The following is a 21,013-nucleotide window of genomic DNA, read 5'->3' as shown; positions in this document are numbered from 1 at the left end:
CATCGGCTACAGGTTGTCACGACCAGTCACAACCCCTTTATGGGATGCCGATGGACATATACCCTGGGCAACGACAGCCTCCCACGCACATCGACGATAAATTTGCTGATCTGCGCATGTCCGGACCGTCCGCACGTGGGCGCGGACCGTCCGGGCCAGCGGCGGCCGATCCCATTTTTAGAAGCGAATTACCGAGACCTGCACCCAAGCCGCCACATGCCGTGCAAACCCTAGATAGCCCATGACCTGCTCACCGACTGCAACCCAGCTCTCACTCCGATGGAGGAGAGGCTGAAGCTGAGTCGCGACAGCACGACGGAGGAGGTGGATGCTACACAGTACCAGCGTCTTGTGGGGAGCCTTCGCTAACTCGTCCACACACGGTCTGACTTGGCATACTCCGTCGGCTACGTTAGTCGGTTCCTGCAGCGACCGACGACGGAGCATGAGCAGGCTGTGAAGAGGATCATCCGCTATGTTGCGGGGACTCTCGACCACGGTCTCTACTACCCGAGGTGCCCTGGGGGCACACCTTGTCGGGTACAGCGACAGCGACCACGCCGGTGACATCGACAGTAGCAAGAGCACAAGCGGGATCCTCTTCTTCCTTGGCAAGTGCCTCATTAGCTGGCAGTCGGTCAAGCAGCAGGTGGTGGCCATGTCCAGCTGCGAGGCCGAGTACATAGCGGCCTCCACTGCTTCGACTCAGGCGCTCTGGCTGGCTCGACTGCTCGGTGATCTCCTCGGGAGAGACACTCGAGCGGTGGAACTTAGGGTGGACAGCCAGTCCGCTCTGGCATTGGCCAAGAACCCCGTGTTCCATGAACGGAGCAAGCACATCCGGCTGAGATACCAATTCATCCGAGACTGCTTGGCAGAAAGGAGCATCAAGGCGCGCTACATCAGCACCAATGATCAGCTTGCAGACCTGCTCACCAATCTCCTTGGGAAGATCAAGTTTGTTGAGCTTTGCTCCAGGTCCGGGATGGCCCAACTTTCCCACAAGACGACGCCCAAGACTTAGGGGGAGAATGATAGAATAAGTCTTGAGCATCTAGAGGACAGCAGTAGCTTTTGACTGTCCTCTGTAGTCCTTTAGCATCTAGAGAACAACTTGACTGTCCTCTGTAGTATCTTTAGCATCTAAAGGACAACAGTCGCTTTTTGATTGTCCTCTGTAGTCCCTTTAGCATCTAGAAGACAACAGACGCTTTTGACTGTCCTCTGTAGTCTCTTTAGCATCTAGAGTACAATCCTGTTGTGTAGTGTGTGTGAGAAGGTGTGGTAGTGCAGCCTCTAGGGCTATAAATATGGGTCTCCAACCCTTAGATGGGTATGACATTGTGTAGTGTTTGAGGAAATAAACAGAAAAATTGCCCCAACTCATAGTGTCATCCTCTTGATGAGAGTTAGAGTCCCTCTACTTACATCCGCCACCCGGCCGGAGATTTGCTCTCCGACATTTGGCGCGCCAGGTAGGGGGCTAGGCATTAGGTTTTTGCTTGTTTCCTTACCCAAGCATGTTGGTGCAGATCATTGAGCACCGCACCGAGATTTCGGTAGATTTTGCGGTGGAGGGAGAAGCTGCTTCCTCCACACCGCAGGTTCCCAATCGCCAGTACCAGGCACTGCAGCTGTGCACGCCGCACGACAGTACACGGCTACGCAAACTTTCCGGACTCAATCGAGGGCATCTCCGGGGGCGTTGTCGGCAGCCAGGGAGTTGTTGCAACACCCTCCAAGCTCCACGGCCTCACCAGGGGCCATGAAGCAATGGCGGGACGACGTCGACCGACAGCTCGGTATGGCACATTCTACTTTGACCAGGTCGAGGACGCGGTCATCCCTACGCCAACACGAGGCGTCGGCGTCTGTGCGCTCGCCCTATGTAAGGGGCGCATAGACCAACGACCTCCGGGCAGAACTCAACCGCAGGCGTGCGGGAGAGGATGCCCGGGTCTCTTTGGAAAGGGCGCGCGAGCGCCGCCAAAACATCGATGGTCGCAACCTCGATCAAGATTTTGCTGCGGTTGCACCGCAGACACCGATGGGCACCCGGTCCCAAACGGGTGTCCCCTTGGCCGGTGTGGGCTGCGCCGCCCTTGCGGATCATCTCCGCGCAGCGTCATGGTCACCCAAGTTCCGGCCGCACCTGCCGGAAAAATACGACGGAACATCGAACCCGTCGGAGTTCTTGCAGGTGTACGTTACCGCCATCACGGCAGCAGGTGAAAATACCGCTGTGATGGCAACATACTTTCATGTGGCCTTGTCTGGACCTGCCCGGACCTGGCTCATGAACCTCACCCCGGGGTCAGTCTACTCCTGGGAAGAGATCTGTGCGCGGTTCGTTGCGAACTTCGCCAGTGCTTACCAGCAGCACGGTGTGGAGGCCCACCTCCATGCGGTGAGGCAGGAGCCTGGGGAGACTCTCTGGAAGTTCGTCTCCCGCTTCACCAAGGTGCGAGGTACTATACCTCGTATTTCTGATGCTTCCATCATCACGGCCTTCCGACAGGGAGTACGTGATGAAAAAATGTTGGAGAAGTTGGCCACGCATGACGTGGAAACTGTCCCCACACTCTTCGCTCTGGCCGATAAATGCGCCAGAGCTGCTAAGGGCCGTGCATGGCACTCAGCCCCGCAAACCGGAGCTGCCCAGTCGGGTGGCTCGGGTGCCGTCCCCCTGGACGGAAAGAAGAAAAAGAAGAAGGACCGCGACTACTAGAAGCCACAGTCCACCGCTCTGGTGGTCGCAGCCACGACCGGGGGCCAGGGCGACCGCAACAAACACCCACGGCCGCAGAGGGGTAACAACGGCTCACGCCCTGTGCACCCCAACGGTCGCCACGGAGTGTCACGAGATCATTGACCTCGCGAAACGTGTCAGTGAGCGGCGCAAGCAGTCTTCCAAAGACGGCTCTCCACCTCGCCGCCGACCTGGCAAAGAAAAGGTGGACGATGGCGAGGTGGCCGCGGCAGAGCGAGATCTCGGGTATCTGTCGCCTGAGGGGGACCTGAAGGATGTCTTCGCCGGAGGCTCCTACTCCGGTGAAGACAACTAGGCGGACCCCAGGGGGACCCCGTGCTCCCCAGTCTACGGAGCTGAAGCATGCCTTCCTCCAGAAACCCTTCTGGATCCCCCGCGGGTCCAGGCTTCCGACAGGTACATACAAGAACTGTCGCAGCCAGAGACGGGGGCTCCCGTGTCAAATGCAGATGGGGACCCAGGGTCGGGACCTAGCCTTGCGGCAAGTACCAAACCAAGAAGGGCTCCGCAACTCTCCCCCAGCTGGGAAGGACCCTTCAAGGTAACAGGAACGCACCGACCCGAGGGTAACCATCTAGCTACGACTAAAGGAGTGCCTTACCCCGATGCTGAAACATCTCTGTAAGTTCTATCCATAGAGCAAGTCTGAGGGGTCGAATCTGTTTCCCTTTTTTGTAACTAGGTAACGCATACGTGTACGACAATCCGGTGGGGTCTGTCCCCGTAAGCCCGGTCTATTGGTCTGCACACATGCATGACGAGTTATAAAGAAAAACTGCCCCCTCAGTTGTGCCCCTATGATAGATCCACCTCACTGCTCCATGGTCTTACCTTGCAGTTTTTCAGATAATACTTTTTATCTAACCCACCCGTATGGTTCCTATCTGTCCTAACGTTACGATGTCTGAATTGAGCAGCCAGGCTTGCAGTCTAGGGCCCCCGATACGAAAGTTGGGAGGTCCGACAGCCTGGGAGCCGACCCTAAAGAACGGGACCCCGTTCCATGGGGTGGTCCGGAGCCCGTGTAGCCGCTCAGCCTGGTCCCGTACCGTGGGCATGCATGCTCCACCACTCCGTGACGGGTACTTAGTATTTGGGGCTATAAGTCCTGCGGGTCCGACAACCTCGGGACCGGAGCTAGAAAATGGGCATTAGTCTCCTGGGGTGGTCCAGAGCCCGTGCAACCGCTCAGCCTGGTCCCGTACCGTGGGCCTGCACGCTCCACCGCCCTGCGACAAGTGTCCTAGTATCTAGAACCGCGACCCAAGGGGGTCCGGACACGCAACTTGGCCACCCGGACTAAAACCTGCAAGTCCCGAGCATGTATCAAAGGACGGCTAATGTTAGACAAGGAACCCTATGAGGTGTACTACTAATGCTTCCTAGCTAAAGATGTGTACAGATCCAGATCCGGCGAGGCTGCCTCCCGAGAATTGTTGACAACCTTTTCAGAAACGCTGGTATCCAACCTCAACACATCAAGCCTGCATCCCAGGCGGAGGGCCAGATACTAAGGAGGAGTCAACAATATCGCAACAACTAGAACAAGTTGAAAATAGATAAGTGCTAATACTACTTGACAAATAGTACTCTTGAGTACCTTACAAAAAGCGAAAGTATTACATCTGTTTTCAAGTGGAGCACTAGTTCCATCTCTACTTCGCAGGAATGAACTACCTCCACACAAGTAGGGCCACGGGATAGCTAGCTCCGAGGAGCTCGCTAGCGGAGGCGACCACATCAGCACCGACGGCGACGACCGCCTCTGCACCGACGACTCGCCAGCAGCGACGATCACCTCAGCACGTACGCTGCTGCGGAAAGGTCCTCGCCCCCGTCTACCTACGGGGGGCGACAACGAGGCCATTAAAGCCAAAGAGTTGGAGGCTCGGCGGCAGGTGGCACTGATGGTCTCGCCAGCGGAAGCAACCACCTCTGCAACGGTAGGCGACGGCTGCCTCAGCGCGCGCGAAAAGGTCTTCACTCCCGTCCTCACTAAGGAGTGAGGACATCCAAGAACGCAGCCGCCGCCCCCGCGACGCACGACGCCATATACAACCCCTCAGTGCGGCCGACAGCGCGGGAGAAGCCGTGGGTGTGGCGGACCTGCGCACGGCGCGACCGTCGCCCGTGCGGTGAACGGACAACCACGCCTCGACCCAGCGTCGGAGGCAGCGTCGGAGGCGGCGCCGAGGCCACCCAAGCCGAAGCACCGGGCACGCGGTGGCTGGCGGCACCTGCAGTCGGCCAGCCCCGCGTACCCGAAGTTCGCCTCCTTCGCAAGGCTGGCGAACGCCCTTCTCCCCAGGATACTGAGGGAAGAAGCGGGCCGTCAGCCCATGCGGAAGGCGGGGCCCCAACTCGGCACGCCCTCCTCTCCAGCACGGATGATGAACATCCTTGAAGCTGAGGGCAGGAGGGAGGCCGCAGCCCGGCTTGCTTCTCCCCACCACGAGACTAGTGGTCATCCCTCTAGATGACCACTGGTGGGAGATTGCAGCCAGGCTGCGTGATGAAAATCCTTGAAGCCAAGCGATGGCGGAAGAATGCCAACCCCCATGGGGTTGCACTCCTCTAACAACAACAAGAAGAAGACAAGATTGGCGGCACCACCGCGAGCACGAGCTCTTCGGCGATGAGATCGCCGGAGGAGACGGCCCTGACGCGGATCCCTCCAGAGAACACCGGCGCACTCCATCTGGAGGCCCGGAAGGTGGAAGGGCGCGATGGATGCAAGAGGAGCGAGGCATGGCTACTACCCGAGAGATCGACCCCTTTTTAAAGGCAGATCTCCCCACTCGCGCCCCCGAATCGTCACGGGCGAAGTCTCCCCCGACGTGCACCAGGGTTCCCACCTTATGACACGGGGGCCAGGCCCCACATGTCATACAGACTGACCCGAAGAAGGAGCGTGCAACTGCCCCGCAGCTATGCGCCCCTTCATTTTCGGGGCAACCAGCGGTCAGGAAGGCGAACCGCCGCACAAGTAGCATGCAACCACCCCGCGGTTAAGCGCCCCTTCATCTTCGCCGTAACCAGCGGTTAAAAAGGCGAACCGCCACGCAAGAAGCGTGCAACCGCCCCGCGGTTGTGCGCCCCCTCAGCTTCGCTGCAACCGGCAGTCCAACACGGGGGCTCAGGCCCACATGTCATGCAACCGGCGCGCCGGTTACTAGGTGCGGAAAAATCGCACCGCCGCTTGCGCCAATGCCACGTCTTCTCGGGGCACGCTTGCGCCAATGCCATGTCTTCTCGGGGCCGTCGCGGGAGTCTGAAAAGATAAGTTTTTCAGAACAAGTGCAGCGACTCGAGGCACCCCGCGCGTGGCCCAACAATGACATTAAGTACAATGGTCACAGGCCAGTCAGCCGTGGGAATAGGCGTGGCAGACGACATGACCATAGGCGGGTCGGCGGTAATTGCGCCAACGGGCGCACAGGAGCAGCAGGCCAACCGCAAATCAGACTCTGGCCCAACCTACAGGCTCGCATCCTCCCCTGAGGCGGGCCCGGGGGCCACTGTCGGTACCCTGAATCAGGGGTACCCTCTTCTACAGTATGAAGACGATGCACACGTACGAGACCTCCAGGTCACACCGAGAGTGGCACCCGACCCCACCACATGGGCAGGCCTAAGGGCACCACGTGGCGAGGAAGGATAATACATCCCGGGAAGCACCGTTGGGTCCGGACCTCCGCAGAGGAACACCGGACCCCTGTGAAGTACGAGTCCGGAGCTCCCGAGGTGACATGCCGGGTCCCCCGGGTGGGTCCCAGGTCCCCCCCCCCCCCGAGTGAGGTCCGGGCCTTAGCAAGGTCCCGGGACGGGGAGGACCCCGACACAGGCAAGGGTTCGGTGCCGACACGTGTCCAGACCATGCCCTACGCTCCCCGCTCAGGCGGAGACCCGCCGCGACCGCATGGCTTGTGGCTCGTGACATAAGCCAACGGGCCGAGCCTGACGTAAGGCCCATACGGCTGTGCAGTCTTTGCATTTATTGCGGAGAGGACGCGCCGCCTGCCACCACGCTGACGGGCGACGCGCCCTCTCAGCATTTAATGCGTCCTGTCCAATCCGCCGGCAGACGGCGTCAGGGTCACCCAGCAGACGGCGCGCCTGACCAGTCTGCTGAGCGGCGCACAGTACTCATCATCCCTTCTACAAGAAGCTTCCCCTGCACGCCGAGGATACGGAGATCTCGGGCGTCAGGGCACAAGAAGATTGCCCCAGCAGCAAACATTTGTGGCTCCAAGCGCTATATTCTTTGTCCCTGGGCCCACTTGTCGGGGCCCAGTACCTTTGTGCATGCCCCCCTTCAGCTATAAAAGGGGAGGCATGCGACGGTACACACAGGCTTAATCTTTTAGACCCAATCTTAGTCTCACAAGCTCCACAAGCTATCAAGCAATACATCACACAGTGGAGTAGGACGTTACGCTCCGGTGGCCCGAACCACTCTAAATCCTTGTGTGTTCTTGTGTTCTTCCCACTTTTCCAACTAACAAGCAAAACGCTTAGGCCCCTCCTCATCTTAGGATTTAGGGCGGGTGCACTCCGCCACCCGGCCGGAGATTTGCTCTCCGACAACCTAGATTGTGAGCGACAGCGTGAGGTGTTCAAGGTTACCGCCTGGTGTTCCAGCCCAAACTCCATTCCCAGGGAGTTTAAGCTTGAAATTGTTGATCCGGTCACGACCAATGGTGGGATGCTGCGCCGTTCATTAGTCTACCCTATCCGGGTGTCGGTGAAGATCCTTGACCGACCAAACATGCTGCAGTCCCTACAGCTGTCACCTCCTCCGGCGGAGGACGCGGCGGAGGCGGCGTCGATCTAGGAGGTCGTCCTTTGGTATTAATTCTCCTAGAAAAAGTTCGACGGCTGCGGTCATGCCTCGGTTGTCGGTTCACCAGCGACTTGGGCCGCGCGTGCAGTCCTTTGTGAAGGAAGGATTCAGGGTGCCTCGCGCCCTCGCCTGCCGGTCCATAAACGGCTAGGCCCCCTGGGGATATTCAACGCTGAGAAAGGTGCAATCAAGAAGGTGAAGAGAGTTTGGATTCCCAAGCGGAAGTTGAAGTCATCTGTGTCTGTTTGGATTCCTAAGACATGGTCTGCTCTTGTGTCTCCACTCTCGGTTGCGGTTGATGATGCACTTTTGGAAGCTACTAGTTCTATTGTTGCTACTGAAGATACTTTGGCTGGCTCTCCCCCGACAATCTTATGTCAAGACTCAAGAGGTTATTCCAGTGGATGTTGGAACTTGTTCGGAAGCTGCTATTATTTCTGATGCTGTTGGAGATGTCCTAGCTACCTACCCCCTGGCATCTCCATCCCGGATTCCCATGGTTGAATCTGAATTACAGGACGTTACTGTCTACTCCGGGGGAGTGGGCCTTCCCATGGTTGAATCTGAATTGCAGAACCTTATGTCGCCAAGTCTGTTAGTTTATTCCAGGAAAAGACATCAAAAGTTACAACTGATTGACGGTATTGATGAGAATGGCAGTGTCGGGGCTGCAGCAGATGCTATGATTTCTCCAGCTTCGGCGACTGTTTTGGCTGCTGATGACAGTGAGGATGGTAGAAATATGGAGCAAATTGTCATGAAGATCTCTTCAGGGACAGATCACGTTGGTCAGGACCCCGTCATTATCGGGGATGTGGCAGATGCTATGGTGTCGCCAGCCACGGCAATAACTTTTACACATCCTGATCCTAATTTGGGTTTGGTTGAGCCTACTGCGGCTGTGGCAGACATTCTGATGTCTCCAGCTGTGGTGGTTCCCAGTCTTCTTTCTTCCCATTCTGGCGAGCAGGAGGCTTCCCAGTCTATGCAGAGAGAAGAGTTCCTTAAATATGTTACTCGACAACCTTGTAAATTGCTTCCTGCTCCTCCAGTCATCTTGAAGAAGAAGGATAACATAATGCCCTCCAGATCGGTACCACGACGCAGCCGCAGAGTTGCTGGAGTAGGCGTTGAATTTAATGCCTCTGATCTTGACAGACGTGCTACCAAGAAAATCATGAAGGCAGTTGGCATAATTGCTGATAATGTAGGAATTGACCAGAGGGCTCAAGAGGAGTATGCTGATCTTTTCAAGACATCTTTGTCTGATATTCATGTAAAAGCCCTTGCAGCCTTGTTTGGCTGGCAGCTTCCTGACCACTTGTAGGGTCTGGGATTGGTTCTGCTTTGTTTTTTCCATTTGGTTGTTCTCATCGCCCTTGTGTCAATGAATCCGGAACGTGTTCTGATATGGAATGTAAGAGGATTAAATTCCTCGGCTAGGCAAGACTCAGTCCGCTCTTTAGTTGGTTCCTCAAAAATTGATATCATTTGCTTACAAGAAACTAAATTGGATGTTGTTCCCAGCTCTTCCAAATTCTTTTCCAAGGCTCAAAAGATTCCGCTCCAATGTAGAAAGCTCTCATTTATTGTTACCTTTTTTTGATTAAATAAAATCGTGTTGTAGGGGTTTACCCTACAACCTTTCTCCTTCAAAAACAGCTGAGGCCCTCTCCCACCATTCCAAAAAAGAGATAGTATCTGGCTGTGGGGCTAAGCTATGTAGGCCAAACTTTCTTAGCAGGTTATACCAGAAGACTTGTGAAAACACATGACACTAGCAGGTGGTTGATAGTTTCTGAGACAATGAATTGGAAGAAATATGATGATTGATTAATGGGAGCAAATGCTCAAGTACATATAGATAAGGATGTCCACAGGAAAAGGAAACAATCATACACAATCCTATCAGGGAGATCCTTGCCTATTGAGACCAACTAACCAAACCAGGGGCAGACGCACAAGGCAACAAGCATGTGCAGCCATACCACCCTAAGCTGTCTAAAATAGCACATGCTAGCTATTTCAATACTCCTAGAATTTTTACTACATATTGTAGTCCTTACACTTTTAATAATTATATATCTGATTATATTCATCTATGTTAGAAAATAGAATCCGCTCTACTATTTCTATATTATTTTCACCAATATTCTATTTCCCTTGCAGCTTCCAGACTGAGCAGATTCATGTGTCTCTTTACCTTAGCGCCAAGTCCTCACTCTCAGGCCTTGTTGGGAAACCGACCTTCAAGGTAAAATGTAAAACGAATTCGGGGCTGTCAAAATATGATGGGTAATTGTATGGTTGTCCCTGTTTTGAACTCCAACTACCTATTTGGCCTCATTTTTCGACCACGCATCATTGCCCCTGATTGTGTAACTTGAAATTTTGCTTGATCTACCTCCATTTAGTCCACTTAACGTATTAAGTCAACGTCAAAAAACATTTCTGTGCCATCACTGTTCCAGCATTACCCTGCTCGTTTCCACCTGTTAGTGTAACCACATGCTCTATTGTAATGCCTCTATTGTAATGGGCCTTGGCCCACCTAACTATGTTATATTAATGCACTCCCAACCCTGTTCCGAACAGCAAGCCATAAGAATGTTGCATTTTACTAGGAGCCCAAATTTTCTAGATTCGCTTCTAAGGTTCAAAAACACTAGTTTGAAAAACTTGGTCTCCTCCCAAATGTAAATTCTTTCTATGGCTTGCTGATCTTGGAAGATGTTGGACAGCAGACCGTCTGCAGAAGAGAGGTTTAAGCCATCCTGACAAATGTGTTTTGTGCGACCAAGATCAAGAAACCATAGACCACATTTTGGTGGGCTGTGTCTTTGCCAGGAGCTTCTGGTTTCAGCTGCTGGGACAGGTCAACCTGCCTGGCTTTGCTCCTCAGTTGGGAGAAGTTAAAACTATGGAATGGTGGAGCAGAATCAGTGAGCAGCTGCAGGGGATTGGGCTTAATTTCTTAATTACCCTTGGGTTATGGACTCTCTGGAACCATAGAAATGGGTGCGTTTTTTACAGAGTTAAACCCAGTCTGGAGGGAGCTATTAGAAGAGCTGAAGAAATTGTTGTATGGAAGTTCGCGGGGGCTAAACACCTTGCCCTTATTACAGCTCCCATTCTAGGTGTCCTTCAGGGATCTGGTAGAGGGATCAGTCGCTAGCCACATAAGGAAGTTTGTTTGTGTCTGGGGCTGGACTGGTGTGTTGGGTCTGCAGTTATGGTGACCTTTTAGGTGGTCATCTTGTTTTGTTGTGGCCGGATGGCCATGATTATTTTTTCTTCTTCTTTCTTTCTTTCTTTTCTTTTTTGTGTTTGTATTTGGTCTATTTTTAGACCCTCCTTCTTTTCGTAATTCAATGATACACAGCTCTCCTGCGTGTTCGAGAAAAAAAATTGTAGAATGCTAGATAGGCTGATTTTGTTGTATATTTTCTAGAGCTAGAGAAACACAAAAAGTGCTGATCATCTTGGTCAGATAGAGTCACTTCATGTAGGATATCCCAAACTTGAAAAAATTGAAAAAGGCCAACCATTGACAAACATTTCATGTAGGATATCCCAAAAAAAGGGCGTACCCAATGCCGTAGGCTTCCCGCACTGTGCGGGGTCTAGGGAAGGGTATCTTTAAGCGCCAAGCCTTATCCGCATAATATGCAGAGGCTGGGCTTGAACCTGAGACCTTCCGGTTACAGACGGTAGGCTCTACCGCTGCACCATGCCCACCCTTCTCATGTTGGATATCCCAAAGTTGAAAAAATTGAAAAAGGCCAACCATTGACAAATTACCCTGGGTATCAGAAAACCATCTCTAGTCCCCTAAAGCATCAACCACAAATCTTTTTCTCTTGAATGTAATTTAAACCGCCTCGAACGTAGCTGGAGCAACATCAGCTATGCTACGACCCATCAGCTATCTGACGGACCAGAAACGGGTCGTCAAATCATTACCAACCATAGTAACGATTGCAATGGAAAAAGGATGTTGCTTTCTTGTGAACTAGTATCTCTAAGCCATTCCAAGTTCTCGGAGCCCCAGTTTTTTCTAACCAGAGCCAACGGACTTGCAGAGCCCAACTCATGAGCACAAATTTAGACACCTTATCCCTAACCACAAGACATGAACCACCATTAATTTGTTGTCTACCTTTCCATAAGAAAGCTCTTCTTGATTTATCGATTGCTTTGATGAACCATTTTGGGACCTTGATAACTAGCAGCACATGAATAGGAATTGCAGTCAAGACAAATTTCACCCAAGTAGCTCTTCCAGCCATTTTCATAAGGCCTACTTTGCAGGAAGTTTGTTATCTATCTTCTCGACCCATGACCAAGGAGCGAATTTTGTTAACTTTCTGTTGGAGATGGGTAACCCTAAATAAGTACATGAGAACTTTGAGCGCACACAACGGATGGTTTGCTCAACCACCTCCATATGGTCTGAACCGCGTTAAAAAGGAATTACACAACTTTTCTGCAGATTGGTGTGTAACTCTGAGGCATCTCCAAATCTGTTGAGAATATTCATAGCAAGTTGCATTTCATCCTCCGTAGGCTTGATAAACAGGACCACATCATCTGCATAAAGGGAGTTTCGTTGTTTTTGTAAACCATTAGCCAAAGGATGAATGGGCCCAAACTCACAAGCCTAAGAGAAGATGCTGTTAAGAACATCCATGACCAGAATGAATAACATAGAGGAGAGGGGGTTTCCTTGATGGAGACCTCTCACGTGACTGATGTCAGCCCCTGGCTGTCTATTGAGAATGATTTTAGTGGATGCAGTCCTAAGTGAATTAGAAATCATGTTGCACCAAATAGGACCAAATTCCAAGTGAGTCATCACATCTAGGAGACTGCCAAGAGACAGCCAAACACTTTCGACACGTCTAATTTTAGAAACAGAGTTGGTGTCTTGTTTTTGTGAAGGAGCTTGATTGATTGCTGCACTAGGAGGTAGTTATCATGGACACATCTTTGGGAGCCATCGCCTCATCTTTATTTGGGATTAACGTGAGATAAGAGAAAGGGCTTGGTGTTAACTGTTGCCATATTAATGCTAATTACAAGGCCAGTTGCACAGTTTACATGTAAAATTCTATCTGTCGCAGGTTAATCCAGTGAAAGGGCTTGGTGTTACACTTGCAGGATCAGGATTCAATGATGCCATGCCTAGTACCCTGTCTCCTACAGTTTTGAATGTGGATTGGAGATGTTAGTGTCTTCCTTGTGTATCCATTGTGATGCTTTATACAGCTTCAATAAGAATAACTCTGTTTTCTACGTTTTGTAGGTGAAATTGTTCGAACCAGTCCTTATGAGGTCCATATTTTTATCCCTGTGGAGGGCTATGACCCAATTGAATTTACACTAACGAAAAAATGTGGTTAGTCCTAGCCATAGAATTTTTTTTTCTCGAACGCGCAGGAGAATTGTGCATCATTATATTAAGAAGAAAGGTAGCACAACATTACAAGGCCAGCTCACGGCAGTCAGAAACGAAAATACACAAAAGTATCCATTGAGGACACAAGGACAAAAAACTACCACTAAATTAGATATCTAGGAAGGGATCAGTTAAGAGCAAAATGCCCTTAGCTCCTGCAATCTCACATAGTCTGCTCTCCTCTCTAGCTTGGATCAACACTTCAACCATATTTTTTCCTCGAACACGCAGGAGAACTGCGCATCATTATATTAAGAGGAAAAAAAGAGTCCAAGCTAGACCGAAACGAACAATACAACCATATTGGGAGACTCTCCATAAAAAACGCAACGGTTTCTATGCTTCCAAAGCACCCAGGCTCCAAGGATGATGAACAAGTTGAGTCCTTTTCTAACTGGATCCGCAACAGCCTCATCAGCGAGTCTCCACCATGAGGAGGAGGTTTCATTCAGATTTGGGGACAAATCTTGAAGCCCCACTTGACGCAACCAACGATACCAAAATTCTCTAGCGAAGACGTAAGAGATCAAAAGATGATCAATAGTCTCCACTTCCTGGTCACAAAGGGGGCACTTTTCCGGATGGTCCATACTGCGCCTGGCTAAGCGATCAGCAGTCCAACATCTCTTATGAGCCACCAACCACATAAAAAATCTGCATTTCGGGGGTGCCCAAGATTTCCAGATGTGCTCGAAAAGTTCAAATAGGACTGAACTGATGAACAACCCCTCATAGGCCACCTTGGTTGAGAATTTCCCATTAGAAGCAAATCTAAAAATATGAGAATCATCCACATCTGGTTGTAGCTCCACCGAGTTGAGAATATCCCATAGGGTATGAAAATCCATGAGGACCCAAACAGTGATGGCACCCTGAATATCCAACACCCAGGAAGTATTAGTAAGGGCATCCTGCATTGTCCTCCTATTAGCTCTTTGCTTAGGGATGGTAGCAAAAAGCCAGGAGCAAGATCAATAATCCTCTTTCCATGGATCCATCGGTCTGTCCAAAATAAAGTTGCAAACCCGTTTCCAACCACTGTTTCTACCGCCAAATAGAAAAAAAATCTCGAACCTTGTTAGGCACCTGGATAGAAAATGCTGACCAGGGCTGCTGAGGTTCCTTCTTTTGAAGCCACAACCATCTCATGTTGACCACTGGTTATGCCGTGTTCTTGGGCGCCGACCTCGTCTCCTGGGCCGCAAAGCGACGGTCTGTCGTCTCCCGCTCTAGCGCTGAGGCCGAGTACCACGATGTGGCCAACGGCGTGGTCGAGGCCTCCTGGCTCCGCCAGCTTCTCTAGGAGCTCCACAACCTCCTCCAGCGCCACCCTCGTCTATTGTGACAACATCAGCGCTGTCCCACTCCAATCTTGTGCAATATCAGCACACGAAGCACGTGGAGATCGACCTTCACTTCGTCCACGAGCGTGTCGCCGCCGGTGACGTTCCAGTTCTCAGCGTCCCCACCACGGTGCAATTTCACCGACATGTTCACCAAGGGGCTGTCGTCGAGTGTTTTTGCCGAGTTTCGATCCAGTCTCAACATCTGTACAAGATAGAGTTGAGACTGTGTGTGTGTGTGGGGGGTGTTAGAACCTCGTTAGGGTTTTGGGGTTAGTCTTTTTGTAAATACCTGTATACCCCTCTGTTAGAACCTCGTAAGGGTTTTGGGGTTAGTTCCCTTGTAATTACCTGTATACCCCTCTGTGTAATGGGCTTGGCCTAGCTAGTTGGCTTATATTAATGCACTCCCAACCCTGATTAGGGTTAGGGTTTCCCATAGGGAAGAAGGCCATGACCGCGGGGGTGGGGGCGTCGGCGGTGGATAGAGAGGCTGTGCCACGCGCGATGTGTGCGAAAGAGGCGGTGGGTGCCTCAGCCTACTAGCCGGAGTAGGAAACATGGCGGCGGCTGGGGTGGGCTCCCGTGGCAGCTGCTGCCGCTCAGGCGAGGAAGCAGAGCATCAACGCGATGTGGTGGAGACAACGCTCCATGGGTGGGGAGGAGAGCCCTGGATGGAGAGGAGTGTGGAGGGAGGAGCCAGCACATGCCGGGAGGGCTATCCCGCAGTGGCCACTGTAGCTCGGAAAAGAGGGGAAACGGTGGGCCACGTGGGGCTGGTCTGGAGGGAGGGCGTGAGGCCGAGTGACAGCACCACCATGGGGGGTAGGGGCGGCGGCGTGGAGGGTTTGCGTGGCGGTGTCACGTCGTGGAGGGGCAGCTCGGGCTCGCTGGGAAGGGGGAAGGCTGACACAGGCTCGTCGGGGAGGGGCAACACGAGGACAGGCGCACCAAGGGCGAGCGCGTCGGGGAGAGGCTGAGTAGGCGCGCTAGCAGAAGTGGAGGCATGGGTTGTGGTGGTGATAGCAGCCGAGATGCCGACCATGATGGGGGAGGAGGGGAGGCGACAGGTAAGAGGAAGAAGGTGGCAGCTGCAGGGAGGAGGGAGGGAGATGGCTCAATACCATGTTGGAGAGTGAAACCCTAACCCTAATTGTGTAGGGCATATATTATATATATCCAGGAATGTGGGCGAAGCTGGGGGAGGAAGGTGGCAGCTGTAGGGATGAGGGAGGGAGATGGCTTGATACCATGCTGGAGAGTGAAATCCTAACCCTAATTGGGTAGGGCATATATTATATATATCCAGGAATGTGGGTGAACGCCCATTACAATATACACAACACAATAACAGTAAAAGCCTTGTGAAAGTATTCCCGCCCTCATTTACCCTGTAACTTTGTCACTAAGAATGAGACTATATCAAGCATGACATACTCTGATAGAGATGGCAATTATGTTTTCTTGAAGACACAGGTGAGTTGCGTATCTTTGTATTAAAGAAGAGGAAATGGTAGAAACCCTGTTTCACAGCCACAAGCACACTCTTACTGTATAGTTCCCAAAGTACATTTTTGCCTGTGACAAAAATAAACTCGGCTGCAACAAGACCGAATCACTAGGTGCTGGAACACTAAAATGGGAGAGACCCCACACACCAGCCATGCCTCAAAGCTTGCTTCTTCAGCAAGCTGTAAGTCACCCACCATACTTATGGCAGTGGCATCAAACACACAACATTCCGATGCTTCCAGAGTCCAAAAGCCCAGAATGTTAAGAGAGCTGAGACCTTAGTAACCAGGTTCCTGGATCGAGGAACGGGAACGTGGTACGCGGTACGCTACTAAAAACTAGGTTTTAACACTACGAGAACGAGATAGTTCCCACGTTCCCGGAACGGAACGAACGTTCACAGAACGAGGAACATGACCAAGTTTCCAGTTCCCGGTTTTTAAGGTTGAGACCTTCCGCAACAGGCCGTTTTTTACCTCCCTAGCACTGCTCCACCAGTATCAGAGAACAAAATTCAGAGATGACAATTATTATATTTATCATAGAAGACAAATAGTTTCTGCAAATGGTGTGAGATAAGCAAAGTTTTTTTTGAAAGATCCGATAAGTGCATCATGATTGTGAACAGTCTTTCAATTTTCACTATTTTAATCCTTTGAATACATGAGTATGATATTTAATTCTGCATTATTTTCCTCATTTTGTATACCAGTATCTAGATGTTGCCTAATTATATGAATTTGTTTGTATATCTCTCTTCCTGTAGGTTACAGACAAGAAAAAGAGAGTGATCCCATGAAAGGCTGGGCAAAATTTGGAATTGTTTCTTGCGTGTATGTGTTTTTTAACTTAACAAGTTACCTTCTCAGTGATGGAAAATTTAATTGTGGATTGTCACATTCCCGTCCCCCTAAGGGCTAGTTTGGGAACCCCATTTGCCAAAGGGATTTTCATTTTTCCAAGAAAAATTAGTTCATTTTTCCTTGGAAAATTAGAAATACCTTAGGAGAATAGAGTTCCCAAACTAGCCCTAAAATTAGTGTTTCCATGATTAGCAATTGTTTTTTGCACATATGAATAATTTTCATGGTAATTGTGGTTTCTTTCGTTAATTGCTGTTACTGCTTACTGAAGCTCACTTTTCCCTGGTACTATTAGTACTTGCAGTACTATCCCTGGTAGCACAACTATTACTACCATTCTTTTTTGTTGCTCTTGCTGCAATTTTGTTGCCGTATTAGTGTTTGCTATTCTGACTGCTGTTCTGTCTGTGTGTAGGTTCATTGTCTTATCATGCATACTTTGTTGTGGAGGGTTCATCTACAAAACTCGCACATTGCATTTGGTATTTTTTAATTTATTACTTGAACAACAGACCAATACTATTCAGAGTTGGCTTGAAAGCATTTGATATTTCCCCCCTCCATTTCAGTACGGTTTAGATGCGCTGCCTGGTATTGCGGTCTTGTCTGCCCTATTGGATGCTGTGAGTGTTCACTTTGCCTTTACTGTTTTGTTGGCTCATCATTTTTTATTATCGTGCTAATCGATACATGATACTCCTTCTATTCTTTTTTATTTGTCATATTTTAGTATAAAAATGAACTAACCGGACGACAAATATTCGAGAATAGAGGTACTATTTACTCACTTATTTGTCTTAACCATTCATCAGGTTGGGAGACCAAGAGGCTACTTGCCTGCAGTTAATCCTAATGAAAACCATGCAAGCCATGCATCTTGAGAGCACGTGGTTGGTACCACACAAGTAGGAAGTAGCACAATGGATAAATCATAGGGCATATGGGCCAATGTGAACTAATGGGTATATTCTGAGGACTGTTTCCTGTATGTTTTCATTATATATTCAATTAATCTAGTCTCTACTTTATCAGACATAATTCGTTGACACATCCAGCATCAGCCTACCCAAGAAATTTTCCCTCTGCTACAAGCAAGTGAGCTCATGGAGCGTTGCTAATTATCGCACTATTAGTGTAGCTTTTATGCACAAGTTCTTTACATGTTCAAAAATGAAAAGCATATACACCATCCTTTGTATCACGCTTTGTAACATTTAATATCTTATTATCTTGCAGTAGAGTAGGATACTCAAAATTTAATTGAGCTCGTAGCATAGAGCTTACGTGTCATCAACATCAGAAAAGTCAAAAGATAAAAAAAAAATCCATAATCACGAACCGTTCCCTCCATGAAAATGTCCTTTGCAGCAACCTTAACCTGTTTTCTCAATAATACTCTTTCTGCGTGTGTGGATCCAGTGGTAGTACGAAGTGTCTGCATCCTTTGTACTGCTACATGAAAAACCAGGAGAGTAAAATGTTGGGAGAAATGAAACCTAAGCCCTAATTAGGTAAGGCTTAGTTTGGATACTCTAGTAATTAGTGGGATTGGAGTGGATTGACATGTATGTATTGAGAGAGTATTTGATCTATTGGGGATTTACACCCTCTCCAATCCCTCCAAAACACTCTAATCCCAAAGTATCCAAACTAGGCCTAAGGGATATATTAATATATATCTTGGTACACATAGGCCAAGGCCTATTATAAATACACAGTATGCTAAAACCTCTCCTCAGTCATAACTCTATCATGTATAGATGTTGAGCAAGATTGAAACTCAGAGAACACTGTGGATGGGAGCTGTTGAATAAATGTGGTCTTGGTCCAATTAATATTCAATAATAGTCAATTCTAATGACCCACTTTAAATGCTATTGTGTACTAATAAATTAGCACCATATTAGAAGTTTAAGTGACAAATCAATCAACTTAAATATGTGAACCGTTGGTGCATCTATTGAGAAGTTGAGAAAAGGATGAAGGGCTATCATGCGCGCGCCGCCGCCACCGGGCGGTGCCATGGCTCGTGGTAGGTCGGATCTTGGTCCGAATATTCCTTTCAAACGGTTGCACATTTTCCTGGAGTGATGACCGTTCGTTTCCTACCTTCTGACTGGTAGCGGACGTCAGTTACTCGTCGGTTTCTAGTTCTAATGGGGCGATCGTTTCTGTCCGTTCTCCTTCTCCCTCCTTCTGACTGCCTATAAGAATGGAGAGGGGGGACTATCTTCCAGTTACACGCGATCTCTCACACGCGTTGCAAACAGTACGTCACTGTCCCATCTTCTGCGAGCATAGAGAGAGTGGGAGAGCAGACCTCCGAAATCGCCATCCGTGGAGACACTTGCAAGGGTGTGCGGGCGATCAGGTTTTTGGGGAGCGTATTCGCGACAGCTCGCTTCACCCGTTCAACCAGCACTGCTTCGTCTACATCTGTTTTTTCGTCGTCTGCCCCGGGCGACGCATGTTGTTGTTCTTCTTTCGGTAACCGTTCGAGCGACTGCACTGCGTACATCTTCCTGCGTCGAATTTGTGCAGCTACATCGAACATACACATGAGATGTCTCGTGTGAATGGAGCCACTGATGCCTTGAGCATGGTCCCTCCGCAGGGTACTTTCTGTTTTTTGTATTTGTGCATGTTTTATTGCTTGTAAGAAAAATGGACCCTGCGCCATTTAGCTCAATAGGTTTTGGTGTTTGTGTGTTTCCCAAGTGTTTGTGTACTAATGTATTTCCCAAGTGTTTGTGTGTTGTAGTTCATAAGATGTGAAGCAGATTGGACTGAGGATCTGAGGATGCAACACCTCAAAGAAGACATTATAAGACCCATAGAAGATATTACAAAGTCATATTGAAGACACTTTATACATGTTAAGAGTCCAACACATCAAGAAGTAGAAGTGAGATACAAAGCTACAAAATAAAAGTGAAGTTAACAAAGTTGAGAGGAAGGGCTGACTGAATTAGAAGTGTTTCACAAAATCAAATCTACTCAAACTGACATGGCTTCAACTCTGAGATGTAGATAATTTTATAAGCTTTCCAAAAAAGTCCAAGATCATCAAAATCGGAGTTCAGAGCTAAACGTTATGCCCACAATACAAAATCGGAATTGCTGAAAAAATTGCAGCAGCATATGGGACGTCCGGTGCACACCAGACTGTCCGGTGTGCCAAATTTTCTCAAACTGGTATGGCTTCAACTTTGGGATGTAGAGAATTTCATAAGTTTTCCAAAAAGTACAAGATCATCGAAATCGGAGTTCGAAGCTAAAAGTTATGGCCAAAATACGACAAGCGAGCATGGGCTGTCCGGTGCACACCGGACCGTCCGGTGCGCCTTGTCCGGTGCGCCATCATCGGAAGCTCCAACGACTACCTTTAACGGCTAGTACACGTGACATGTCCAGTGCACCACCGGACAGTCCGGTGCACCTGTCCGGTGAGCCGCAGAAAGCTGCAGAACTGCTTTCGAGCGGCTATATTTGAGTTGGGGCCTATATATACTTCACCCAACCTGCCATTTGGAGGTGTGGGAGCCCAAGCAACATTCCAAGTAGTAGCATAGACATTTCCAAGTGCTCATACACCCAAGTGCTTAATAGAATCACTCGGTGATTAGCGTAGGTGCTTTGCGAAGTGCTTAGGTTAGTTAGACCGCTTTAGCGCTTGATCTAGGTGAATCCAAGTTAGTTGAGTGGGTTTAGATAAACCACCAATCCCTCGCCTCTTGTGTGAGCTGTTGTAATTATACCGAGTGGGACGAGAGTCTTGCGAGATCATGACAACTACGTTTGTGTCACGGCCGCCACCATGTATGGAGGAAACGAGGCCCACGACGTTTTCAGCCGGAAGCTCGATAGTGGAGACAGCGGGGAGCGTCCGGGAGAAGCCAGAAGCGAAGCACCACTTGCGTGTGGAGAAGGCCCGCGGCTCTCTAGAGAGTTACTCGACCGAGGTGCTTGGCCCTCGCGTGGGCTTTCCTTTGCATAGGGGCACCAACGAGGATTAGTCGGGACCTTGCGCGGTTCTGGATACCTCGGTAAAAATACCGGCGTCATCCACGAGAGTTTGCATCTCTACCTTACTCTTTAGCTTCTGCATTTACATTAAGCATTTAAGTTTCAATCTTGTCTTTCTAGCTAGTTGTTTAGATTAAAACTTAGCTTTCGCGGTAGAGATAGCAACACTTAGACAAAACCTAGTTTGCACATTCTAGT

At 49.8% G+C, this 21,013-nt stretch overlaps 1 protein-coding gene across 4 annotated transcripts in view; it reads left to right on the top strand.

Annotated features, from left to right (window-relative positions):
• LOC100275617 (uncharacterized) overlaps positions 1 to 18,025 on the top strand; it is a 45,384-nt gene extending 27,359 nt beyond the window's left edge. For 2 of the 4 annotated variants that reach the window (XM_008674350.3, XM_008674349.4), the window contains exons 12-18: positions 9,783 to 9,867; positions 12,737 to 12,839; positions 12,919 to 13,011; positions 16,693 to 16,759; positions 17,205 to 17,271; positions 17,359 to 17,412; positions 17,602 to 18,024. In XM_008674350.3, coding sequence (XP_008672572.1) covers positions 9,783 to 9,867; positions 12,737 to 12,839; positions 12,919 to 13,011; positions 16,693 to 16,759; positions 17,205 to 17,271; positions 17,359 to 17,412; positions 17,602 to 17,670 — 538 coding nt within the window. In that variant the 3' untranslated portion in view covers positions 17,671 to 18,024. Of the gene's footprint in view, positions 1 to 9,782; positions 9,868 to 12,736; positions 12,840 to 12,918; positions 13,012 to 16,692; positions 16,760 to 17,204; positions 17,272 to 17,358; positions 17,413 to 17,601 lie in introns of all 4 variants that reach the window. The other 2 variants (NM_001149665.2, NM_001406864.1) reach the window with 2 other exon arrangements.
• The last annotated feature ends 2,988 nt before the right edge of the window (positions 18,026 to 21,013 follow it).

Source organism: Zea mays, chromosome 3 (assembly GCF_902167145.1).
Source record: "Zea mays cultivar B73 chromosome 3, Zm-B73-REFERENCE-NAM-5.0, whole genome shotgun sequence".
Taxonomy (NCBI): domain Eukaryota; kingdom Viridiplantae; phylum Streptophyta; class Magnoliopsida; order Poales; family Poaceae; genus Zea; species Zea mays.
Note: the sequence above shows the minus strand (reverse complement) of the source record. Positions and strands in the feature narration are given on the sequence as shown.